The 21,565-nt window shown below is 35.7% G+C and overlaps 1 protein-coding gene across 4 annotated transcripts in view; it reads left to right on the top strand.

The window, feature by feature from the left end:
- fxyd6 (FXYD domain containing ion transport regulator 6) overlaps positions 1-21,565 on the top strand; it is a 47,430-nt gene that overhangs the window by 11,692 nt on the left and 14,173 nt on the right. For all 4 annotated transcript variants that reach the window (XR_015508373.1, XR_015508372.1, XR_015508371.1 and 1 more), the window contains exon 2: positions 13,296-13,349. Coding sequence is in view for 1 of the 4 variants with exons in the window: in NM_199847.1 (NP_956141.1) it covers positions 13,301-13,349 (49 nt within the window). In the remaining 3 variants the exon portion in view is untranslated. The remainder of the gene's footprint in view (positions 1-13,295; positions 13,350-21,565) is intronic.

Genomic DNA, 21,565 nt, shown 5'->3' with positions numbered 1-21,565 from the left:
ACGTCGGTAGACATGAGATGCAGAAAGGAGTTCACCCTAATGGGAGTAAACACATATGGGGTTTGAGTCCAGTAAAGAATGGTTCCAGAAAGCAGGCAAGAAAAAAAAAACAGAAGCCAAAAAAATAAATAAATAAACAGGGTGAGAATGTGGTCAAATTGGAAAATGAGGTAAAAATCAGGGGAGGGCATTTCTTTTTCTGGGTTGCTTTTTAAAACTGTTGTTAAGTTTAGGGAAGGAGGAGGGTGGGTCAGTCGATTGATCAGATAGTCAGTCAGTCAGTCGACAGGGCCTGTGGTGAAATCACTAGTTTCTCAGTGGTCATCACTAGTTTCTCAGTGGTCATCACTAGTCTCTCACAGGACATCACTAGTCCCTCAGAGAAAATTACTAGTCTCTAGTCTCTCACAGGATTACATTAGTCTCTCACATTATGTTTCTCACAGCTCTCTAACAGACATCACTAGTCTCGCATAGACAACAATAGTCTCTCAGAGGACATCACTAGTCTCTCACAGAACATTACTCACTAGTCTCTCACAAGCCATCAGTAGTTTCTTACAGGACTTCACTAATCGCTCACTAGTCTCTCACAGGATGTCATTAGTCTCTCACAGGACATAACTAATCCCTCAGAGGACATTTCTAGTCTCTCACAGGACACCACAAGTCCCTCTGAGAACATTACTAGTCTCTCACATAACATCACTAGTCTCTCACAGGACATTACTCACTTGTCACTCACAGGACATTACTATTCTCTTACAAGACATCAGTCTCTTAAAGGACATCACTAGTCTTTCATAGACATTACTAGACTCTTACGGGTCATAATTAGTCGCCCATAGACATAAATAGTCTCTAATAAACATCACTAGTCTCTCATAGGACACCACTTGTCTTTCATAGACATCACTAGTCTCTTATAGACATCACTAGTCACTCACAGACATCACTAGCCTCCCACATGTCATCTCTAGTCTCTCAGAGGACATCACTAATCTCTCACTAGTCCCTTACAAGACAACACTAGTCTGTCACAAGACATCGCTAGTCCCTCAGAGGACATTACTAGTCTCTCACAGGACATCACTAGTCCCTCAGGTGGCATTAATAGACTCTAATGAGACATTGCTAGACCCTCAGGGGGCATTACTAGTCTCTCACAGACATCTCAAGTCTCTCACAGGACATCACTAATCTCTCACAGGACATCTCTAGTCTCTCATAGACATTACTAGTCTCCCAGAGGATATCACTAATTTCTCGCTAGTCCCTCACAGGACATCACTAGTCTCTCATTGACATCACCATTTTCTCAGAGGACATTAGTAGTCCCTAACAGGACATTGCTAGACCCTTAGGGGGCATCACTAGTCTCTCACAGGACATCACTAGTCTCTTACAGGACATCACTAGTCTCTCCCAGACATTACTAGTCTCTCAGAGGACATCACTAGTCTGTCACAGGTCATCTCCAGTGTCTCATAGGACATCACTAGTCTCTCATAGAGATCACTGGTCCCGAAGAGGACATTACTAGTCTCTCACAGGACTTCACTAGTCCCTCGGAAGACAATACTAGTATTTCACATGATATCACAAGTGCCTCAGAAGACATTACTAGTCTTTTTTACTGTAAATTTTACAGATTTATTTTTTACCGTGTACTTTCCAGGGGAAAAGGGGGTTTCAGGCAAAAAAAAGGTTGGGAACCACAGCCTCAGAGGACATCATTAGTCTCTCACAGAATATGATCCCCACGACACACACTCTCACTTCCATCCGCGATCAAGACATAGTCTTTCACAGGACATCACTAGTCCCTCAGAAGACATTACTAGTCTCTCACAGGACATCACTAGTCCCTCAGAGAACATTACTAGTCTCTAGTCTCTCTCAGATATCACAAGTTTCTCACAGGACATTACGAGTCTCTCACAGGGCATCACTAGTCCCTCTGAGAACATTACTAGTCTCTAGTCTCACACAGATATCACTAGGCTCTCACAGGATGACACTAGTCTCTCACAGTACATTATTAGTTTCTCTCAGTTACTAGTCTCTAGTCTCTCTAACAGACATCATTAGTCTCTCATGGACATCCCTAAACTATCACAGACATACCTAGTGTCTCACTGTACATTGCTAGTTTCACACATAAATCAATCTTTTCTAACTGTACACCACTAGTCATCGGAGGACATTACTAGTCATCACCTACCACCACCACCCAAGGGCAAAAGTACAGCACATTGAACTTTTGAAAACTCATAACACTCTCCATTACCCAACACAATTAAGGAATGCTGTCTGGGACAGGCAAATTTATTATTATTATTATTTTTTTTTTTCAATTCAGAGTCATCAAATTCTATTAAAACACCTCTCTCCCAACTTGCATCCAGTACATGTCACGGTTGAGGTTAGGGAAAGGAGCGAGGACTCAGGTGCAGCAAATAATGGGTTTTTATTAATAATAAAATAAAAACAAAAAGGCAAAACAAACAACCCCGAGGGGGAAAACTCTAATAAAACAAATAAACAAACAAACAAACTTGACTGGACTGGCAGGACAAAGCAGAGCTGGACACAACAGGACAGGGAACTATCAACGACGAACTGGCACAGAACAGAAAACATGAGGGGGATTATAAAGCAAAAGTAAATTGAGACAAACAGGTGAACATGACAAACTAATAATGAGTTAACAAGGAGGGTGGGACTATACAATAGACGGGAGAGCGCATGACAGAGACATGAAAAGCCATGCGCTCACATAAAACAGGACAAGAACATGCAGCCAATTATTAACCGCATGTTCATGACAAAACAAGCACAACATTGAAGCACACGAAAAAAGCACGTGACCACAATGTAAACACATACATACCCACGTGCTTTGACAACAGACGCAAGACACGAGCACACAATAGCCCCTTTCACACATACAGACCTTTCCAGAAAAATGCCGGCAATTTTCCGGAAAGGTTGTATGTGTGAACAGGTCCTTTTTGAAAATACGGGTAAATTCGTTCTGGCTATTTTCCGGAAAGAGAAGTTGTAACATTACCGGCAATTTGTCGGAATGCTGCGCTGTGTGAATGCAGAAGGAAGATTGCCGTAATAAGCGCGTGCACGTCTAGAACGTGCTGACGTGAGACGTCTGCTTTAGCCAATCACAACAGTCAGACGCATTTACGTCCGCGCGGTTTGTGAGAACAAAAGCCTTTAAATATTTTTCCAGACACATTTAGCTGCTAGAAGTTAGTCAGATCACATTTATATGTTCTTCTTAATGTCAACTGTGTAAATAATCATCGATGAGATGCTTATGATAAGCCGTTGTTTGTTTACCTTCAAGCTTTGCGTGTGCCTGTGAAACGCCTGCATACGCACATATTATGAACATCTCGACATGCGAAAGTGATCCTGCAAAAGTTGTTCACAATATTGATCATCCACAGAGTTTGTAATTTAGTCAAATGTTTACAAATACAAGCGCAGCCATTTAAAGCTCATTTGTGGTTAATGATGTCAGAATTTACTGGTATTTTGGAATGGATGTGTGAATGCTCTTTTCCGGAAAATTTCCATAACGTCCTCGCCTGTGTGAACAGCACTTTTTAGAATATACCGGTAAAGTCGTTCCGGAAATTTTCCAGATATTTACCGGTATCATTGTGTGAAAGGGGTTAATGAATGAAAACACTCACCGTGCGCTCACACTCGCAGCGTGCATGCTTCACCCCTTCGCCGACCAAAACCGAAACCAACTAGACTGAGACGCTGGGAATGAAACACCACACTGCAGACAGACGAAAACACAAACACGAATACAAGAGCGCTCGCGTCGGAGTTACGCAGAGCCCGCGCGGCCGCATCAAGCGGGAGCGCGCACGCTCTGCGCACACCCACGAAGGCGCGCGCACACACGGAGATGAACACAATGACAGAAACAAGTGTTCCACCCAACAAAACTCGACCCGAGCACAACAGGACTAGACATGACTAGTGTCCGGATTCTGTCACCAAAACAAGAATTTACAAGACCAGAGTAGCAGAACCCTGACAGTACATCAGAGTTTGTTATGGGGCATGAATGAAATGTTACTGAATGAAATTGAAACTGCAGAATTACGGTTTAAGCTGTCTAAACAAAAGAAACGACACACCTGAAATTACATAGAACTCTGGAGGAAACATTTCATAGAGTGGTGGACAAAATTAAATTAATTGATTTATGTGGTATAACAAAATATGGAAACATGAAATGAATATTGTTAAAGCAACTCATACAAAGACATCAGTCATATTATTAGTCTTATTCAGATTAAGCCAAATTATTTGATTACGTATGTCCATGTAAACATAGTAAGTTTTTTCACAGTTTTGTGAAAGTTTTTAGAAAGTTTGCAATGACTCTTGCTATTTCTATTTAATATGTAAGTAAATGGGTGACCCAATTCCGAGTGCGTCAGCTAAGAATAAACTGTTTAAACAAAATAACTCAATGTCTTTTTTCATTTCAATCGAGTGTGCTCCTTGTGAATTGTCTTGTGATAGTCTGATAATGTCCATTAGCAGACCACTGTGCGCTTGTAGAATGGGCAACATGTTGAAACAATAAGTCTCTTTAAAAAGACCAAGAAAGAAAGCATTTACCAAGCTACATTGTGATAACATTATTACACATAAGGCAGTATTACGTAGATTATCTGAGATGACATTTTGATTGTAGAACAGGAAGAACTGGAACAAGATTTCCCAGATGTCTATCATTTCCTTGGTTCTGGCTCATTTGCCCGCTCTTCTGTTTGGGCATCTGGTAATAAAGAGGTCTGCTAAAGGTATTTGCTAAAACACACAGAGAAATTCCAGTAAATCCAAATTGTTTTGTCAGTTTTCTAAATACTTATACCTCTTATTTCCTGAGTACCAAGGTTGCGGCTGGAGAGGCGTCTGCTGTGTAAAATGTATGCCATAGTAAATAGTGGTTCATTTCACTCTGGCAGCCCCTGATAAAGCTGCAGTAAAATGAATGAATGATACCCCTATGTTCGTATTTCATGTTCATGTTATGTATAATATTTTACTGGTCATTCTTAACACTCTGCACCCACTGGTCACGCTACCATGACCAGCATCTGTTTTTTCCTAAAGCACAAATTAAGCCCTGGTCACAATACAGTAAGTAATATGCCCTTGATGGGTGAACATTAGCCTGTGGGGGAGTGTCTTTTGTTTCTTTGGGTGTGAATTATTCATGATCATTATTCCCACGCATACAGCTGAGCTGACCCAGAACAGAATTTACAAAATGTAAATCATTGTAACTTTTTATTATTTTTTTTTTAATAAGAGAACAGAATCATTTTCACATAATTGGGAAGTAAATATTGTAGCCTACAAGACTGGTTACTCAAAAGTCTTATTCAAGCACATTCAATATGTGTTTTATCTTATTTCAGCTACATTTTGTTTCTCCAAAACCTACAAACCACACATAATATTTTTTTTTCTCCAAAAAAAAAAAAAAAAAAACTAACAAAAAAAAACATGTACATCATTAATTATCACAAAAAACAGAAATTTACTGCGGTAGAAGAAGCTGCGTCAATCTTTACTTAATAAATGTACTTGCGCCTCAGAAGACAATGCCGACACACAATGAACGCGTGGGGGTGTTTGAAGCCATGCATGAGACACGGAGAACAGACGCTCGTGACATGCTCCAGACACTCTGGAGGTCATTAATAATAGAATAACATTAATACTAAAACGGTTAAGGCGTTTTAGAATGAATGACCAAAACAACATTTAAGATGTGTTACAGTGTGCTCAGCCTGCTGGTTTGTCCATTCACACACATTGTTTATCATCATATGATCTCTTATAACAAACCATTTTTAATGCACATACTGTAATTTGCTCAGGGAAAGTGTTTCCATCGTAGTTTAGGTGCATCTTTTCTATCGAATAAAAGTTTATCCTACTCAATTATGCGCATTTTTTGCACGTATTTTCAAAAGTCATGTGCATCATTGATTCCCCTTACATCATGATTCCCCTTACACAGTGGTAGCAAAATATTCCTTGTAAATCTCAATGTAAATGTTGATGCAGTGATGCAAATAAACCCTCAAACACAAGTTTTAGGGCAGTTTAGGCATTTATTTTTTGTTTAGTTCGCTGGATAGATGGATGGATGGATTGATTGATGGGTGGGAGGATGGATGGATGGTTGGGAGTGTGTAATTTTGGGTGGATGGGTGGGTTGTAATTGTGGGTGGGTGAGTGAATGGTTGTATGGATGAGCGGATGGATGGACGGGAGGGTGGATGGTTGGGTGGGTGAGTGGATGGATGAACAGACTGAGAAAAAAATTAAATAGAGAGGTGGATATGTATTGTATGGACAAATAAATAGAGCTATAGATGTATGGATGGACATATGGGTCAAAACAGATCTAATTGTATGTATGTAAAACTGAAACCAGAAGTTTACATACACTCTCAAAAAAAGGAACAAAACCATTTTTTTTTTAAAAATGTCTAATCGTAAAGCATACTAAACCTTTACTTCAGGTTCGTTAGGATTACCTAAATGATTTACATTTGCTAAATGCCAGAATAATGAGAGAATTTATTACTTTTTTTTTTAGATTTTTTTTTTATTAATTTCTAGAGGGTCAAAAGTTTACATACATTTTCTTGGTATTTTTTTTTTTGGCTTGCTTTTAAACTGTATAACTCTGGTCAAATGTTTTGGGTCTCCTTCCACAAGCTTCATATAATAGTTTTCAGGAATTCTGTCCCAGAAAATAAAATTCTGGCACTTTATAATTAATGTTCTCAACTAACAGCAATAATAAATAATTAAGTCAGGATCTTGATGGTTTATTGTGGGTTTGTTTTTTACATGAAGAAATTTGTGTTACAAGTTAAACAAAAATTCTAATAAACAATTATATTTTAAATTTGAATAGTTTTTGTCTTGCGTTTACATTAATTTTACATTTGAATAGCCAAAATTACAAGTTTCAGTCTATTAAATGTGATTAATCACGATTCATTTTCAAAAAAAAGTGTGATTATTTAGTTAATTTTTTAATCAATTGACAGCACTAATATATATATATATATATATATATATATATATATATATATATATATATATATATATATATATATATATATATATATATATATAATAACGTGTGTGTGTGTGTGTGTGTAGTTGAACTATCCCTTTAATATATTAGAAAAAAGGACTTGAAATGTTTGTCTTGAAAATGTCAAATACTAGAAAATATATTCATATTTATGCAATGAAGTAAACATCGGAGTGGCTTTACACTGGAAAAAGATGAATATCTAAAAATACCAAACATGCCTGCTGCTTCTCAACCCTTTAAAGTCGCTCCTGTCATTGCCACCCAGGCTTTAAGTAGGACACCGCCATCTCTAAATGGTGTCATGGTCAACCTGTTAAGAGAACCGACTCATTTCTGAGAAAATTGTGTTCGTAGGACTAATAGTTGATGAAATTAACAAGATGCTAAAATTATACACACTGCCCTCATGCTCAGTGCATTACAACACATGGCTATAAAGCAATGTTACAGTTCAGCACCTATGAACAAGAGAATAAGAGACACCTAGGAACATATGTAAGAAATAGAAATGTACTTCATAGGCTCACATCCCATTTTCAAAATTACTTTAGTTCACTAGTTCAAGATGCTTAACTATATATAAATATATATATACATATATATACCATTCATCCATCTATCCATTCACCAATGTCCATCCAATTTATATATATGTTCTTCCATCCAATTTATATACATGTTCACCTATTAATGCCTCTCTTTTTTCTCTAAATCTATCCATCCATCCATATATACAGTTAAAACCAGAAGTTTACATACACTGTATAAAAGGGCCATAACCATTAAAAAAAACAAGCCAGGTGTTAATGTTACTAAACTTTTTCTCTTTTAGGATTATCAAATTTGTTTCTGTTATGCTTAATAGCAGAATAATAAGAGTGAGATTGTTTGAGAAATTGTTATAACTTTTCTTGAAAGTCAAGTTTACATACAGTAAAATTATTATTCTTCTGAAAAAGCTCAGATGATGGTGTCAAGGTTTTGAACGTTTCTGATTGGCTAATTGACAACATTTGAGTTAATTGGAGGCACAACTGTAGAATAGTATTTAAGGAAAACCTCAAACACACTGCTTCCTTGTGTGACAACATTGGGAAATCAAAAAGCCAGACTCAGCAAAAAAGGCCAGATTACAATTTGCTAAATTAAAAAATATAAATATAAAGATAAAGATAAAGAATATTTTTTGGACACATGTCCTGTGGTCTGATGGAACTAAGATTGAACTGTTCGGCCATAATGACCAGTGTTACATTTGGAGGACAAAGGGGAAAGCTTACAAGCCTAGTAACACCATCCCAACTGTGAAGTATGGGGGTGGCAGCATCATGTTGTGAGGCTGTTTTGCTGCATGAGGGACTGGTCCACTTCACAGTATGGATGGCATGATTAAGAAAGAACATTATGTAAAAATACTGAAGGCACATCTGAAGACATCAGCCAGGAAATTAAACTAGGCCACAAATGGGTCTTCCAAACATACCATGACCCTAAGCATACTGCCAATTTAGTTAAAATGTGCTTTAAGGAAAACAGAGTGAATGTTTTAGAATGGCCATCAAACAGCCCTAATCTCAATCCTAAAAAAATAAAAAAATAAAAAAAAATAAAAAATTTGGGCAGAGTTGTGGTCATATATATATATATATATATATATATATATATATATATATATATATATATATATATATATATATATATATATATATATAATCATAACTAAGGTCACGTTTTGGTATGCACCTTGGTTTTGGGGTCATGGCAGAGCTCATTTGTCAAACTTAATACCAGAGCAGTGAGCCGAAGAATCTTGAAGGCGAAATTAGTGTTGCGATCTATTTACGATAACAAGTTTGCATGACAATGACAACATGGCGGAACCACTACTGAGCAATTTTTGAACAATACACTTTGTAAATTGTGTGTAAAACAAGTGTAGAAAATTGTATTATATAAAAAAAGCATTGGTTGCTGATTTTACCAGCAGAAGTTGTTACTCCACCCTCTTTGCTGGGCATCATTATGGAAGTTTTACATTTTAACTCACATTATTTAAGACTATGGATCTCTGGAAGAGTTTGGGAAGCACATTTCACTATATTGTTTAGTTCCTGAACAATGAATCCTACTATGACAGTTCCGCGGCAATTTATGTAATGATTTGGGAAACACATCAATGGCCATTAAATCTGGTCACAGCAGTAGTCTGTCAAAGGAACTTGAACTGTCACATGGTTGAGTGATGAACAGATTTGAAAACTTTGCAAAGCTGAGTTTAACGACCATGTCATGATTTGTCCATATAAAATTATTGTTCCGGCGATACATTAATTTCTTAAATCACTCAGAGAAGAAGTGTCCTTCCTGTGGTCAAGGGCAGTTAATCTCCACTATCTCATGTCATTTTCTTGTTGATGGCTCTCCAATGCTTAATGTCCTAGTAAATGACACCGCTCTAACTGAGCCCCTGACAGCTGTCATAGGGCTTGTAGGACTGCTGGCAGAATCCTGTAATATCCTGCCCATGACACAGAACAAACGACTTTGTCCTACTTTAACAAATGTTATTATAGCACTCTCTGACAGAAAATCAAAACATAGAGAGGGAAAAAATATAAAATGCAGAAAGAAACAGCAAGACAGGCACTCAACCCGAGTAATGGTTAGCATATATTATTCTGATTAGCATATATCAGAATGAGGCAAATTTTTGTAGCCTAGATTTTGAGAAGATCTAAAATTGTTGAGATGTTAAATTTTTTTGGAATTTGTTATATGATTAAATGTTAATAAAAAAAAAAGATTTTAGAGGTATAATTAAATAGGTATAGAGCTTTTTGAGATTTACTTTTTCTTCTGGGAAATCCACTACCAATGTCACACGAAGATTGCAGGTATTTTGATACAAACCAGTCTCTCATAACTGTGATGGAGATTATGTGTACTTATCAAGCTGGTTTGCTTACATTACTCACAACAGCATGCGAAACTGGTTGATTAATGATTTCAGTATTTATTTATTTATTTATTTATTTTTTACTATTAAATGTAATTAGCTTTCAATGCCCGTACATACTGCATCCTGTGTTATTTTGTTTAATTGTAGGGCTTGTTTGGATTATTTTATGGAGAGCTTTGTTAACCACGCCAGTTAAAGACAATTACCTTTTTATTATCCAAATGTGTCTACAAATATTTTGAACTCTAAAAATAAACAAAAATAAAACTTAAGAGTTTCTATGGGCAGTGCCGTGACTTTCTTGTACTGTAGAAATTGAAGCCAACACTGGGACATTTTGGAATCAGTCTGTGCAGTAGTAAACATTAGATAGAACTACGCCATCAAAATCCAGCCCTATCTCCCACAGATCCAATCATAATCACAATATCATGACAAGAAACCACATTTTTACAGCATCAAATAACTGACTTACAATTTAACATACATCAAGATGTTTAGAACTATATAAAATGGTGGAACCCATATTTATTTTTTGTTATTGTAAATAAAAGGATCTGTTTAGACCTGGGGTCTTGTTTTTCATATGTGGATTACACAGTTAGCTGGTTATTGAGGATTTGACACGATCCATGATCGTTTTGTTCTTCAAAACTCATCCGAGAGTTGTTGTCATAAAAACAGTTCTGGTAGCTCAAACCTGCTCGGGAGCAGGCTCATTTCATATAAACAGGATTAGATCGGTTCATTTTTAAGCAAAGGTATTACTTAAGGTATGTACCAAATTCTAATATTTTCGTAGAGTAGTTGTTATATACACTTGGGAAAATAGTAAAAATATTTTTAACTATATATATTACATACTATATATATATATTGATTTATATTGATATAAACCTTTTAGATACAAACACATACAATCGTTTTAGTACAATTTGTGTATGATAATAGACATGCACAATATGTAAAGTTTTTAAAAACAATAAGACATTTATTCAGTCATAAATAAGTTTTGACAGTTAATATGACAGTGATTTGATGCTTCACAAAAGTTGCAGACACCATTGCCAATAACAAAATGCTTTTGTGATTTCATGATTTCATAATTTCAAAGAAATTATTTAAAAGAGTCCTTCACAACACACGCAGTTATCACAGATCAGTTTATCCAGACATTTTAATCTGATTCACAAACTTGTTTAGAGAACCAATTTAGCGAAAGATCAATTATCAAGATTGAAAGATTCAAGATCAGCCAAATTATCTTAGATCATTTAAGTGAGATATGAAGAACGGACCCCAGGTTGCTTTATGTATTCATATTCATGTATCTGATTTCTGAAAATAATTAATGTATATTTAACCACATGAATAAGTTATGCATAACAAAATGAAATGATGCAGGGAAAAAGTGTAAAAAGTCAGTGAAATCCCATCCCAGACAACAGATGAAATCTCTTAATGGTTATTGAGCAGAACAGATTTGATAGATGAGACCCATAGAACCATTCAGATTTTAACACTGTTAAAGTCTGTGAAAAACTCACACCTGAGCCATTTATGTGACGCCTCACCGCAAGAAGTTCGCTGGTTCGAGCCTCGGCTGAGTAAGTTGGCGTTTCTGTGTGGAGTTTGCATGTTTCTCCAGGTGCTCCAGTTTCCTCCTATAGTCCAAAGACATGCAGTACAGGTGAATTGGGTAGGCTAAATTTTCCATAGTGTATGAGGTTGAATGAGTGTGTGTGTGTGGATGTTTTCTAGGGATGGGTTGCCGCTGGAAGGGCATTCGCTGCGTAAAAACTTGCTGGATAAGTTGGCAATTCATTTCGCTGTGGCAACCCTGGATTAATAAAGGGACTAAGCCGACAAGAAAAGGAATGAATGAGTTCAGTGCTTTCTCCTTGTGTCATTCTATTGTTATTACACATAACTAATTTATCAGAGTTGTTTTGTTTTGTTTTTTATCTTTGTATTGTTTGGGGTTTTAGTAAAACCGGGTTCAATTTTATGTAAACATCTCCTTAAGAAATATTATTCCCAGAAAAAAAGCATCACGTGTTTAATACAATTTCCCCCACTGTGTGATGCCCATATAGCCCACAGCATTGCACTCTCACACTCTGTATTTATTTATTTATTGGTGTATTTATTTATTTAATTTTGAGGGGAAGTTTAATTTGCATTTGTGTTTTAGTGATCAAATGCATTTAGACCTGTTTAGGTTAATCAGGAATGCATCTCAGACCAGATATGGTTGTGGCTGGAAGTGAATGAGAATTATTTATATTATTTCCTTAATGTCCAATTTATAGTTTTTTTTTTTTTTTTTTTTTAATGTCAACACCCACCCCAACCCTAAACTCAACCGTCACAGTAACAAAAAAACAGTGGTTGTACCGAATATTATTTGTTATCTATTAAATTACCCAATTAATTGTATTTTTAATGCCTACCCCCACCCTAACCGTCACAGTACTGTAAAAATCTAATTATTGTTAAGTAGTATTATAAAAAATGCTACTATAATTTATAAGCATATCGCACTTCTGGACAGTTGCATATCCAATCTAGACTTTACCAATTTACATCTGTCCATATAAATCCAATCAGAAAAAAAAAATGCATGAAGTGACCAAGTCTAACAGCCTCATTGATACACCACATAGTGGCAACCATTGAAAATCCAAGTCATTTCAAAACTGTTATGAAGAAAGAAAGAACTGCTACCTGAAATGACATCACTGTGTCAAAATAAATGATTCAAAAAGCTTCACGAAACCAAATGCTAAATAAAAATATTTCTGTCATACCACTCTTTCCTGGCCACCAAAGCTCTTTTATGTGACAACTTTAACCCAGATGTATCGTAAAATAACAATGTTTATGCTGCAAACCCTGGGCATAGGCTTCAAAAACCACAAGATATGAATCTGTGATTTATAAGTCTCCAGGGAGTCTAAATTCAATCTGAAGCTGTCATTGAAAGAATGACTATATTCCAGTCAAGGACAGGGTGTAATCGTCATTCTGAATACTGTGAGCTTGCCAGATCCTTCTAGTCTTTGTAAATGTGGTAAACATGTAACCCACTAACACCAATTCTCACTCTATTTACTATGTGTGTCTCTCTATTTCTCTCTCTCTCTCTTCTCAATGCAGTTACCATGGAAACTGTTCTGGTCTTCCTTTTTCCCCTTCTAGTCTATGTGGCGGGTAAGTACCCTCCCTTCAGTCCACTGGGATCAGAAAGTATGGAGAAAAAAAACAAAAAACATGACATGACATGACACATTAGCGCCATCCTAGAAGTCATTTACTGAGAATTTGATCAGTGACCTCTTCAAATCTAAGGGCATGTGTATGTGCATTTGTGTGTGCTTTCAGTAGATTTAATATAAAACTGTGCTTATCTTTTCTGTGAATTGCTTTTACATATCTGTAAATGCATGTCCTGATTTGGCCAAACAAACCTAATTTGTAAAACGAGAGCATTTAAATGCGCTTCCATCCATGCCAGTCCTCTGAAAGACTCCACCCAAGCCATAATTAGGCCACATGAACCCACCAGCACATGTGCACTGGATTCATTCTCACACACAGTGCTCTCTACAGTGGTAAAAATTGAATCTTTCTGCTCCGTCAACAAACATGTTGTTGACCACTAAGTGAATGCACCGCTGACTTGTTTTCATTTGCTTATCTTACATAATTTAACAAGGCCTCTTTCTTCTACCCTTCATACTTCGTAAAATCATTTTTTTATGTTTTCATTTTTTTATTTTCCTCCAATAATAATTTGTTCTTCCTTCCTACTTTACTACATTAAAGGTGCTGTATGTTTTTGACTCTTCTAAAGCAGGGGTTCCCAAACTTTTCAGCCCGCGACCCTCAAAATGACAATGCCAGTGACTCGCAACCCCCATTATCTTCTGAGGTGGATTTTAAATACAGAAACCTTGCATGCAATGGCGCACACACACCAATAGACCCAAGTCTATTCTTCATTTATTTTTGTAATGTATGACAGTGCTGTAAATGAGCAAGAAAGTTTATCCTAGTGCTATACAATCAATCTGCTGTACCTGACGCTATTGACTATTGCTGTGTCTTTAATATAATGTTTTCCAACAGAACTAGTAACTATAAGCTACTAGTAACTATATAGTATAAACTATAAACGACTATTTTTTTTTTCTCTTCAGTAAGTTATGGATAAAAATTGGTAATTCATGCTTTAATAGAATAGATTTTTAGAAATCACCAGATGACCCCCCTTTCATTGTCCCGCAACCCCTCCGGGGGTCCTGACCCCCACTTTGAGAATCACTGTTCTAAAGCATAAAAACACCATGATTTAAGAAACATGCCCAGTGAACATACATTTTCATCTGAAAAACAATGCTGAAGTCAAATATTCTGCTTTGAAAATGTGCTTTCCGTGCTGGAACGTCTGTGTTTGTTTTGGTCATTTAATCCGCCAGTTTACCAACAGTTTAGCCAATTATATCTTAGCACCCCGTGTGACTCATTCAGTCATGAAGGCCCTTAAATCACGCATACGAGAATGAAATGTGACCTCTAGTTGACAGCAGCAGACTCTGAAATGAGCAAAGATTCAGTTCCACATGAAGTTATTGATTAGCAAATAACATAAATATTATGAATGTAAACATTAGGTGAGCAGGTTACTTTCTAACCCTCTGTCCTAACAACACGCTAAGTGATGAGATAAGCAGTAATAAGCAATTTGGCTGTTTGCACCAGACAAAACACAACAGAAATTTAAATACAGTCGTTTAGAAGCACAGAATGGTACACTTACTGCACTCCAACAAAATAAGCTTTATAATCCAATCAATACACATTAAACATCTTTAACAGCATTAAATGTACATGCTGAATAACTGATATGTGCTAAATTTCAATTTCAAACGGTTTATTTTAATTTTTAAGATCTGAGGTGACCTGCTGCTGCTTTCAGTAGTATGGCAATAAATGTCATGTAAAATGGCATCCAAACTCACATTATTAGCTTTTAAAACTGAATAAAGCACATGATGTGTATCTAAGGAGATTTTTGTCCATTTTCTGTTGTGCAAGAAATAGAAGCCATTTCTAAAATATAAATTTCAGGGGTTGGCTAGAATATAAACTACTTTTAATATGGAAAATATTCCTTCTATTGAGTGCCATTGTTTTTATTTAGAACACGGTTTAAATCAGCCTTAAATCAGCCTTTAGGCTAGATAGACATAATTCTGTTGATGTTGTCAATCTGGCAACTTGCTCTTGTGTGTGTTTTGAACCAGGCATGCAATAATTAATCAACCACTAGATGTAAAACGTACATACTGCACCTTTAATTTATGTCTTCCTTCATTCATGTCTTTTCATACATTAATCATAGGGTTGGGTATTGTTTGGGTTTTTTCAATACTGATGACAAATCAATACTTAAAAAATAAATAAATAAAAATAATGGTGACGGTGCCAAAATTGCCCCTGAACAGATATTAAAAAAATAATAATAATAAAAGGCCACACAAAGATAGCTCGCTGAAACACACACACCTGTTTAGTGTACAAAATAAATTTTACTGTTTACATTCCTATACTCAACTACAAATCTTTTATGCTCAATGAATTTTTTTTTTCCATTAATTAAACAACAACAACAACAACAACAACAACAACAAATTTATCACACCTCTAAATCAAACTGAAACCTGAAATCAAACACCTTAATCTAAGGCACGTGTGTCAAATCCAGTTCCTGGACAGCTGCAGCCCTGCACAGTTTAGCTTTAACACTAATTAAACACACCTGATCAAACTAATTGAGTCCTTTGGGCTTGTTTGAAACCTACAGGCAAGTGTGTTGAAGCAAGGTTGGAACTAAACTATGCAGAGCTGCGGCTCTCCAAGAACTGGATTTGAAACCTGTGCTATAAATTTGTGCTATAATTATTATTATTTATTTTTTTGCATTTGAGTCCTTACAGAACAATAATTGATACAAATAATTGTGTTTCTTACAAAGAAACATAACAATTTAATGTATTTTATGTCAGAAAAGAGGCTATTCACATGACTTCATTTGATTTAACTCTTATTTCTTTTAAAGGAGACGTCCTACAAAATTTCACCCCTAAACCTTATTACGGGGTGAGCAAATTAATGTAAAATGTATGAATTAGATCATACAAATTAATATGAATCAGTAATAAATAAAATAAATAAAATATTTACAAATTGCCATGAGATTGTATTGATTTTAACCCAGTTTTCCCACTTCCATGGCATAGACGTTTCAACAATGGTATGTATGTGAAACTTTTAGAATCCACCAAAATAAATATATTAATTTAAAAATAACATGATGGTTGTCGAATGGATGTAGTCTGAGTTCCTAGAACTATACAAGGTGAAGGCCCCCCAGTGAAACTTCATTTATTAAGGGATCAGAGGCAGTAGCTTGTCTTTTTATCACAATGTGCAGCCGATGAAGTGACACCCTGCTGATGCAGCATATCTAAATGAGATCTTAAAGCAATTTTCTACAGTATTTGCTGTAACCAATTAAACTATTGTGATTATCTCCAGAATAACGTTTAAAGGAATAGTTCACCATAAAATGGAAATTACTACATCATTTACTCTCCCTACAGGTTTAGGGTGGAGATGTGGATTCTCCGTGTTGACGATCAAAAAGTCCACCAGATATATGAATGTTGACCATTCATATATTTGTACAGTACTGATTATAGCTATGTGAGCCTTATTGCCTAAATTTTAGATTATGTGGCTTTAACACACCATTTAGAAAACAACAGCAAAACAACTGTATATATCCTAGGGCTGGGTGACATTGAATAAAAATAAATATCACAATATCATAATTCATATCATTTATTATCTATAATTATTGAATACTTTTTAACAATCCATGATTTTGATTTTATGATTTTTTTTATTTAACCAGTTTATTTTCATTAACCACCATTGCTAAGGTAGATAGTTTTAATAATCAAAAACAAAACTATTTAAACAAAATATCTTATCTCATCATAATAAAATAAACATAAGTGTTAAACTTTATAAATAAAATGCTACAAAGTCTGTGCAATGGTAAAGAGTAAATACTAAACAGTCAAAGCAAACTGTAAGGTATCAGCATCTGTAAGGTGTGAATAATAATGATACAGTAAACCTCTGTTAACAAAACAAACTATGAAAATCAAATCTGAGCTTTCAAGTAATGGAACTAACCACCATTATTCAAATAAATATTGCATAGTGGCTGGGATGCACAAGAAAAAGAAACCAAAAAGCCACTTCAGCGACATCCTTACATAATAATTTTATTTACAATCATATCTCCTCACTGCTGCTTGCAACGGCACTCATTTTTGCATGTTTTGTTATTCTGACCTGGAATGACTTGTTCTCAGGGAATGTAAAACAGGCAAACCATTGCTGCAGCTCTGATACAAGTTTAAGGACAAACATAAAATGCACTGCAGTGTTTAGTTGCTCTGTGTTTGTCTGAGGTAATTAATCTACTGTTATTACTGAAATGTGTATATTCTATACAAAGTGTGAAGCAGATTGGTTACTTCTACACAGCACTCATGTGGCATTCTGGAAAAGTTCAGATGTTTTTGCACACCATGTGCACGTTGCTCGTTATGCAAATGTGCGTGCCTCCATTGTAAATGACAAATTTACACCCAAAGTTTATTGGCATTGCTTCGAAGCACGTGCTCAGCAGCCACATTTTAATAAAACTGTAGCCTTCCTACTGAAACTTCATACCAAACTTCTTTTATCGTTATTGACAATGGTGTACGGTCAATAAATACACATACCGATTTCAAAGCCCAGCCATAATATATAATTTCTGTCTATTTTTATAACATTTTCAGCATGGCTTCTCATAATAATTGCATCATATGGAATGAATGTTATGAATGGTTCAAAACATCTTAAATCAGTACTTTCAGATTTGTGTCTTTCATCTTGCAATTTGTTCTAGAAGAACATAAAATTAACTTACCAATAATGTCACAACTTCTTATCTTGTACAATTCGCATAAACAATTGTTGCATACATGTTCTTAACAATCAAATATTCAGTTATTTCACAACTTTATTATTATGCATCTGCCTACATTAAATACTTTCATTTTCGTATTACACTCATTTTTCTTTATTTTCGCTTAATATGACTATATTCCTTCATTTTCTTTGACTGTCCATTCCTCCACATAATTCTAACCTTTTTTACAAGTTCCCATACTTCTATCCTTTCTTTATTTGTTTCTCATATAACTTACATTTTTTTCTATCAACGTTTTTTTTGCCAAGTTTCTTTACATTCTTCCTTCAGTATGTTTTGTACATTATACATTTTGTGATTCAGTTTACACTTCCTATCTTTTTTTTTTTTGTTTGTTTATTTGTTCTCATAAGGTTCCACTGACCTTGCTTTTTCCATTTCAGCTCTGGTGTGAAGATGAGCACAGTTTTTACAGCACATACGCTGTACATCCCTGTGTGAATAGAGAGATAAAACACCTAGACATACTGAAATTTCTTAATCAATCAATCAATCAATCCACTAATCAAATGTCATATTAAGATTCTTGTTACTGATGTTGGGTGATATTTGATACATTAAGCTCCCAAGCTTGTATTTATAACAATCTTTTCATTCCTTAAAAGCATATTCCAGCATTGATGGTGATTCTAGGTTAGTTTATCATCAACTCCATTTTATCATAACAAACAGTGTACTGTACATTAAAACAACTTTAAAGCATGAATCCCTGTCTAGATTGTTTAAAAAAAATAAAAATAAGAATTAAACCATATTATGAGTACTAAAAGGAAATTACATCGGTGAGAGGTTAATCTTTACAACAGGGGTCTTAAACTCAAATTGGTGACATTCAAGCACAAGAGAAAATAAATCTGATTTAGTTGATGCATCTTAGGATAACAGACATGACGTTTATATTTCAAGCGCATCACCTGTCACCAGTGATAATGCAAATCAGCACGTTTATTATGTCACAGATCAGGTGTGAAAAAAAAAATATATATATATATATATATATATATATATATATGTGTGTGTGTGTGTGTGTGTGTGTGTGTGTGTGTGTGTGTGTGTGTGTGCGTGCGTGCGTGCGTGCGTGCGTGCGTGCGTGCGTGCGTGCGTGCGTGCATGTGTATGGCTGAACTTTAGACACACGCTCAGTCATTCTTTCACAGACTAGATGCAGTCAAAAGTCTAGCTTTTTGTTTCTTGTTGTACATATTGGAGGGGTCATTTAAATTATTTTGAAAATACTACAAATGATAATAATTATTATTCTGTCCCAACCAATTGTATTGTGCAATAGCGTAAGAACAGCAGAAAGCCATTTGGGAAACTTATGTGGCAATTGTTCTTCTCGATATCTTTCTTCTTTTTTATAAAACTACAACAAAGAGAAGAAAAGTATGTACATATTCACATTTACTTTAACAAGTTCAATTTAACCAGCAGTACAATGTTACTAATGTACATAGTTTTTAAGTAAACCTTAATAAGCATATGAGGAAAATCTATTAAATTAGACCATTTGAATGGAATATTAGCAGAAATATCCTATTTACACCACCAGCATAAGCCATATAGAAGTGTTTTTACATAAAATACAAGCGGTATAAAACGGATAATAATCAAATGACCCTTGAATATTTAAAATAATATAGCTTTAGTAAAAATAGAGCACTTATGGACATATATTTTAACGATTAAATCAGCCACACAGAAGTAAAATGCATGTGTGTTACTCTCGGCAGCACACTGAGAGAAAATGAAAGTAAAACTAAACCGAATGTAGTACTATAAATGTCGACTAGGTGGCGGATCAAAACCACAAGTGGCTAGATGAAACTGCACGATGATAGTAGTGATGTCTTGTCAAAAAGAGATGTCTTGGTGGGCCGAATTGCATTATATTTTTTTATGTTAGTTGTGGCCGGAAGGAGGACATGGGCAGGCTGTAAATCGCCCACAGGCTGAGAAGGGTCTGGCTGCAGAGTTACACTTGCATCGTCAGGCTTGTACTCTCAGGCTTGTACGCTCAGGCACCCACACTTCCTATGCAAGTGACGTCATTTACAATCGACACCTGCACCTGTCACCTCACTTGAAATCAACACAAATAAACCAAAAGTAAGTTTTCAGTTCAGTTCATTTGCGTTGACAGTGACGATGTTGTCAAATAGTTCTAAGTACTCAAGTTGTACACCATGACTGATCTTCCACCCCCGAAAAGTAATTAGTAAATTCATCATATGATTAGATGCTTTAATGTAAATTTACCAAAGCACGCTACTATTAACATTCATACCAGCAAAGCTTATTATTCATTTATATAAACTAATAGTTTTTATTTTAAACATTTTAAGGAGTTGTAGTATTACAACTAACAGATAAAGTACACATAATGGTCTTACAGCAATGATTGTTGAATGACTTGGGAAACTATTCTTTATAACTATTCTTAATAAGTTAGCACGTCTGCGCAGGAATGCATCCATATGAAATCACAGTTGCAGTGCAGCTTCAACAGTCTCTACATGATCTCAGCCCATTGTTATAGGTCCTCCAAACATAATGTCGAGATCGACTCGATAAGGGAACATCTTCACTCACTTAACGGAAAGAAAGCGACACATGATGTGTAATATTACTGCAGAGCTGTTTTAAGACAAGCATTCGTGGTTCTTTACGATCTGTTTACGCAACTATAGCAACTGCGGCGCCCGTCGTCATATGTTGCCAAAAACTACAGTGAAAGCTTAGAAAAAAAGGCACTTGAGTAAGGGTGACAGATAAGAAGTTTGTTGCAACAATCTTGATGAAATTCATTACCTCAGAGATTTTTCCGCCTCAGGGACACTCTTGAGTAAAATTAATAAAGGACTTTCATGCCAGCAGCCACAGGTGGCGATTGTAAACGACGTCACTTGCAGAGGAATCATGGTTGCCTAAGCATGCAAGCCTGGCGGTGCAAGTGCAAATCTGCAGCCTGACTCTATAGACCAGGCCTGCAGTTTGAGACCCCTGCTTTACAACTTTTTCCTTTAACCTCACAGGCATCGATTTGGTCTAATGACTTTCTTAGAGTTTGATATACAGCAAATTGTATTGACCATGTCAAAAAAACCCTATCATTATCCCTGAATCACACTGCACATTAGATGATTTCATTTTTTCCCATTATGCATCTAGCTTAGAGCACTGTGATCTTTCTAAACAAGCTAAAACACCCACCACAAACAAACAGTCTGCTTTCAGTTATTGGATGTTCTTGTGAAAATGTTTCAGTTTTTCTCATTTCTCATCATTGTTTCTGCTCTCTGTATTGATC

This window comes from Danio rerio, chromosome 15 (genome assembly GCF_052040795.2).
Source record: "Danio rerio strain M-AB ecotype USA chromosome 15, GRCz13ab, whole genome shotgun sequence".
NCBI lineage: Eukaryota > Metazoa > Chordata > Actinopteri > Cypriniformes > Danionidae > Danio > Danio rerio.
Note: the sequence above shows the minus strand (reverse complement) of the source record. Positions and strands in the feature narration are given on the sequence as shown.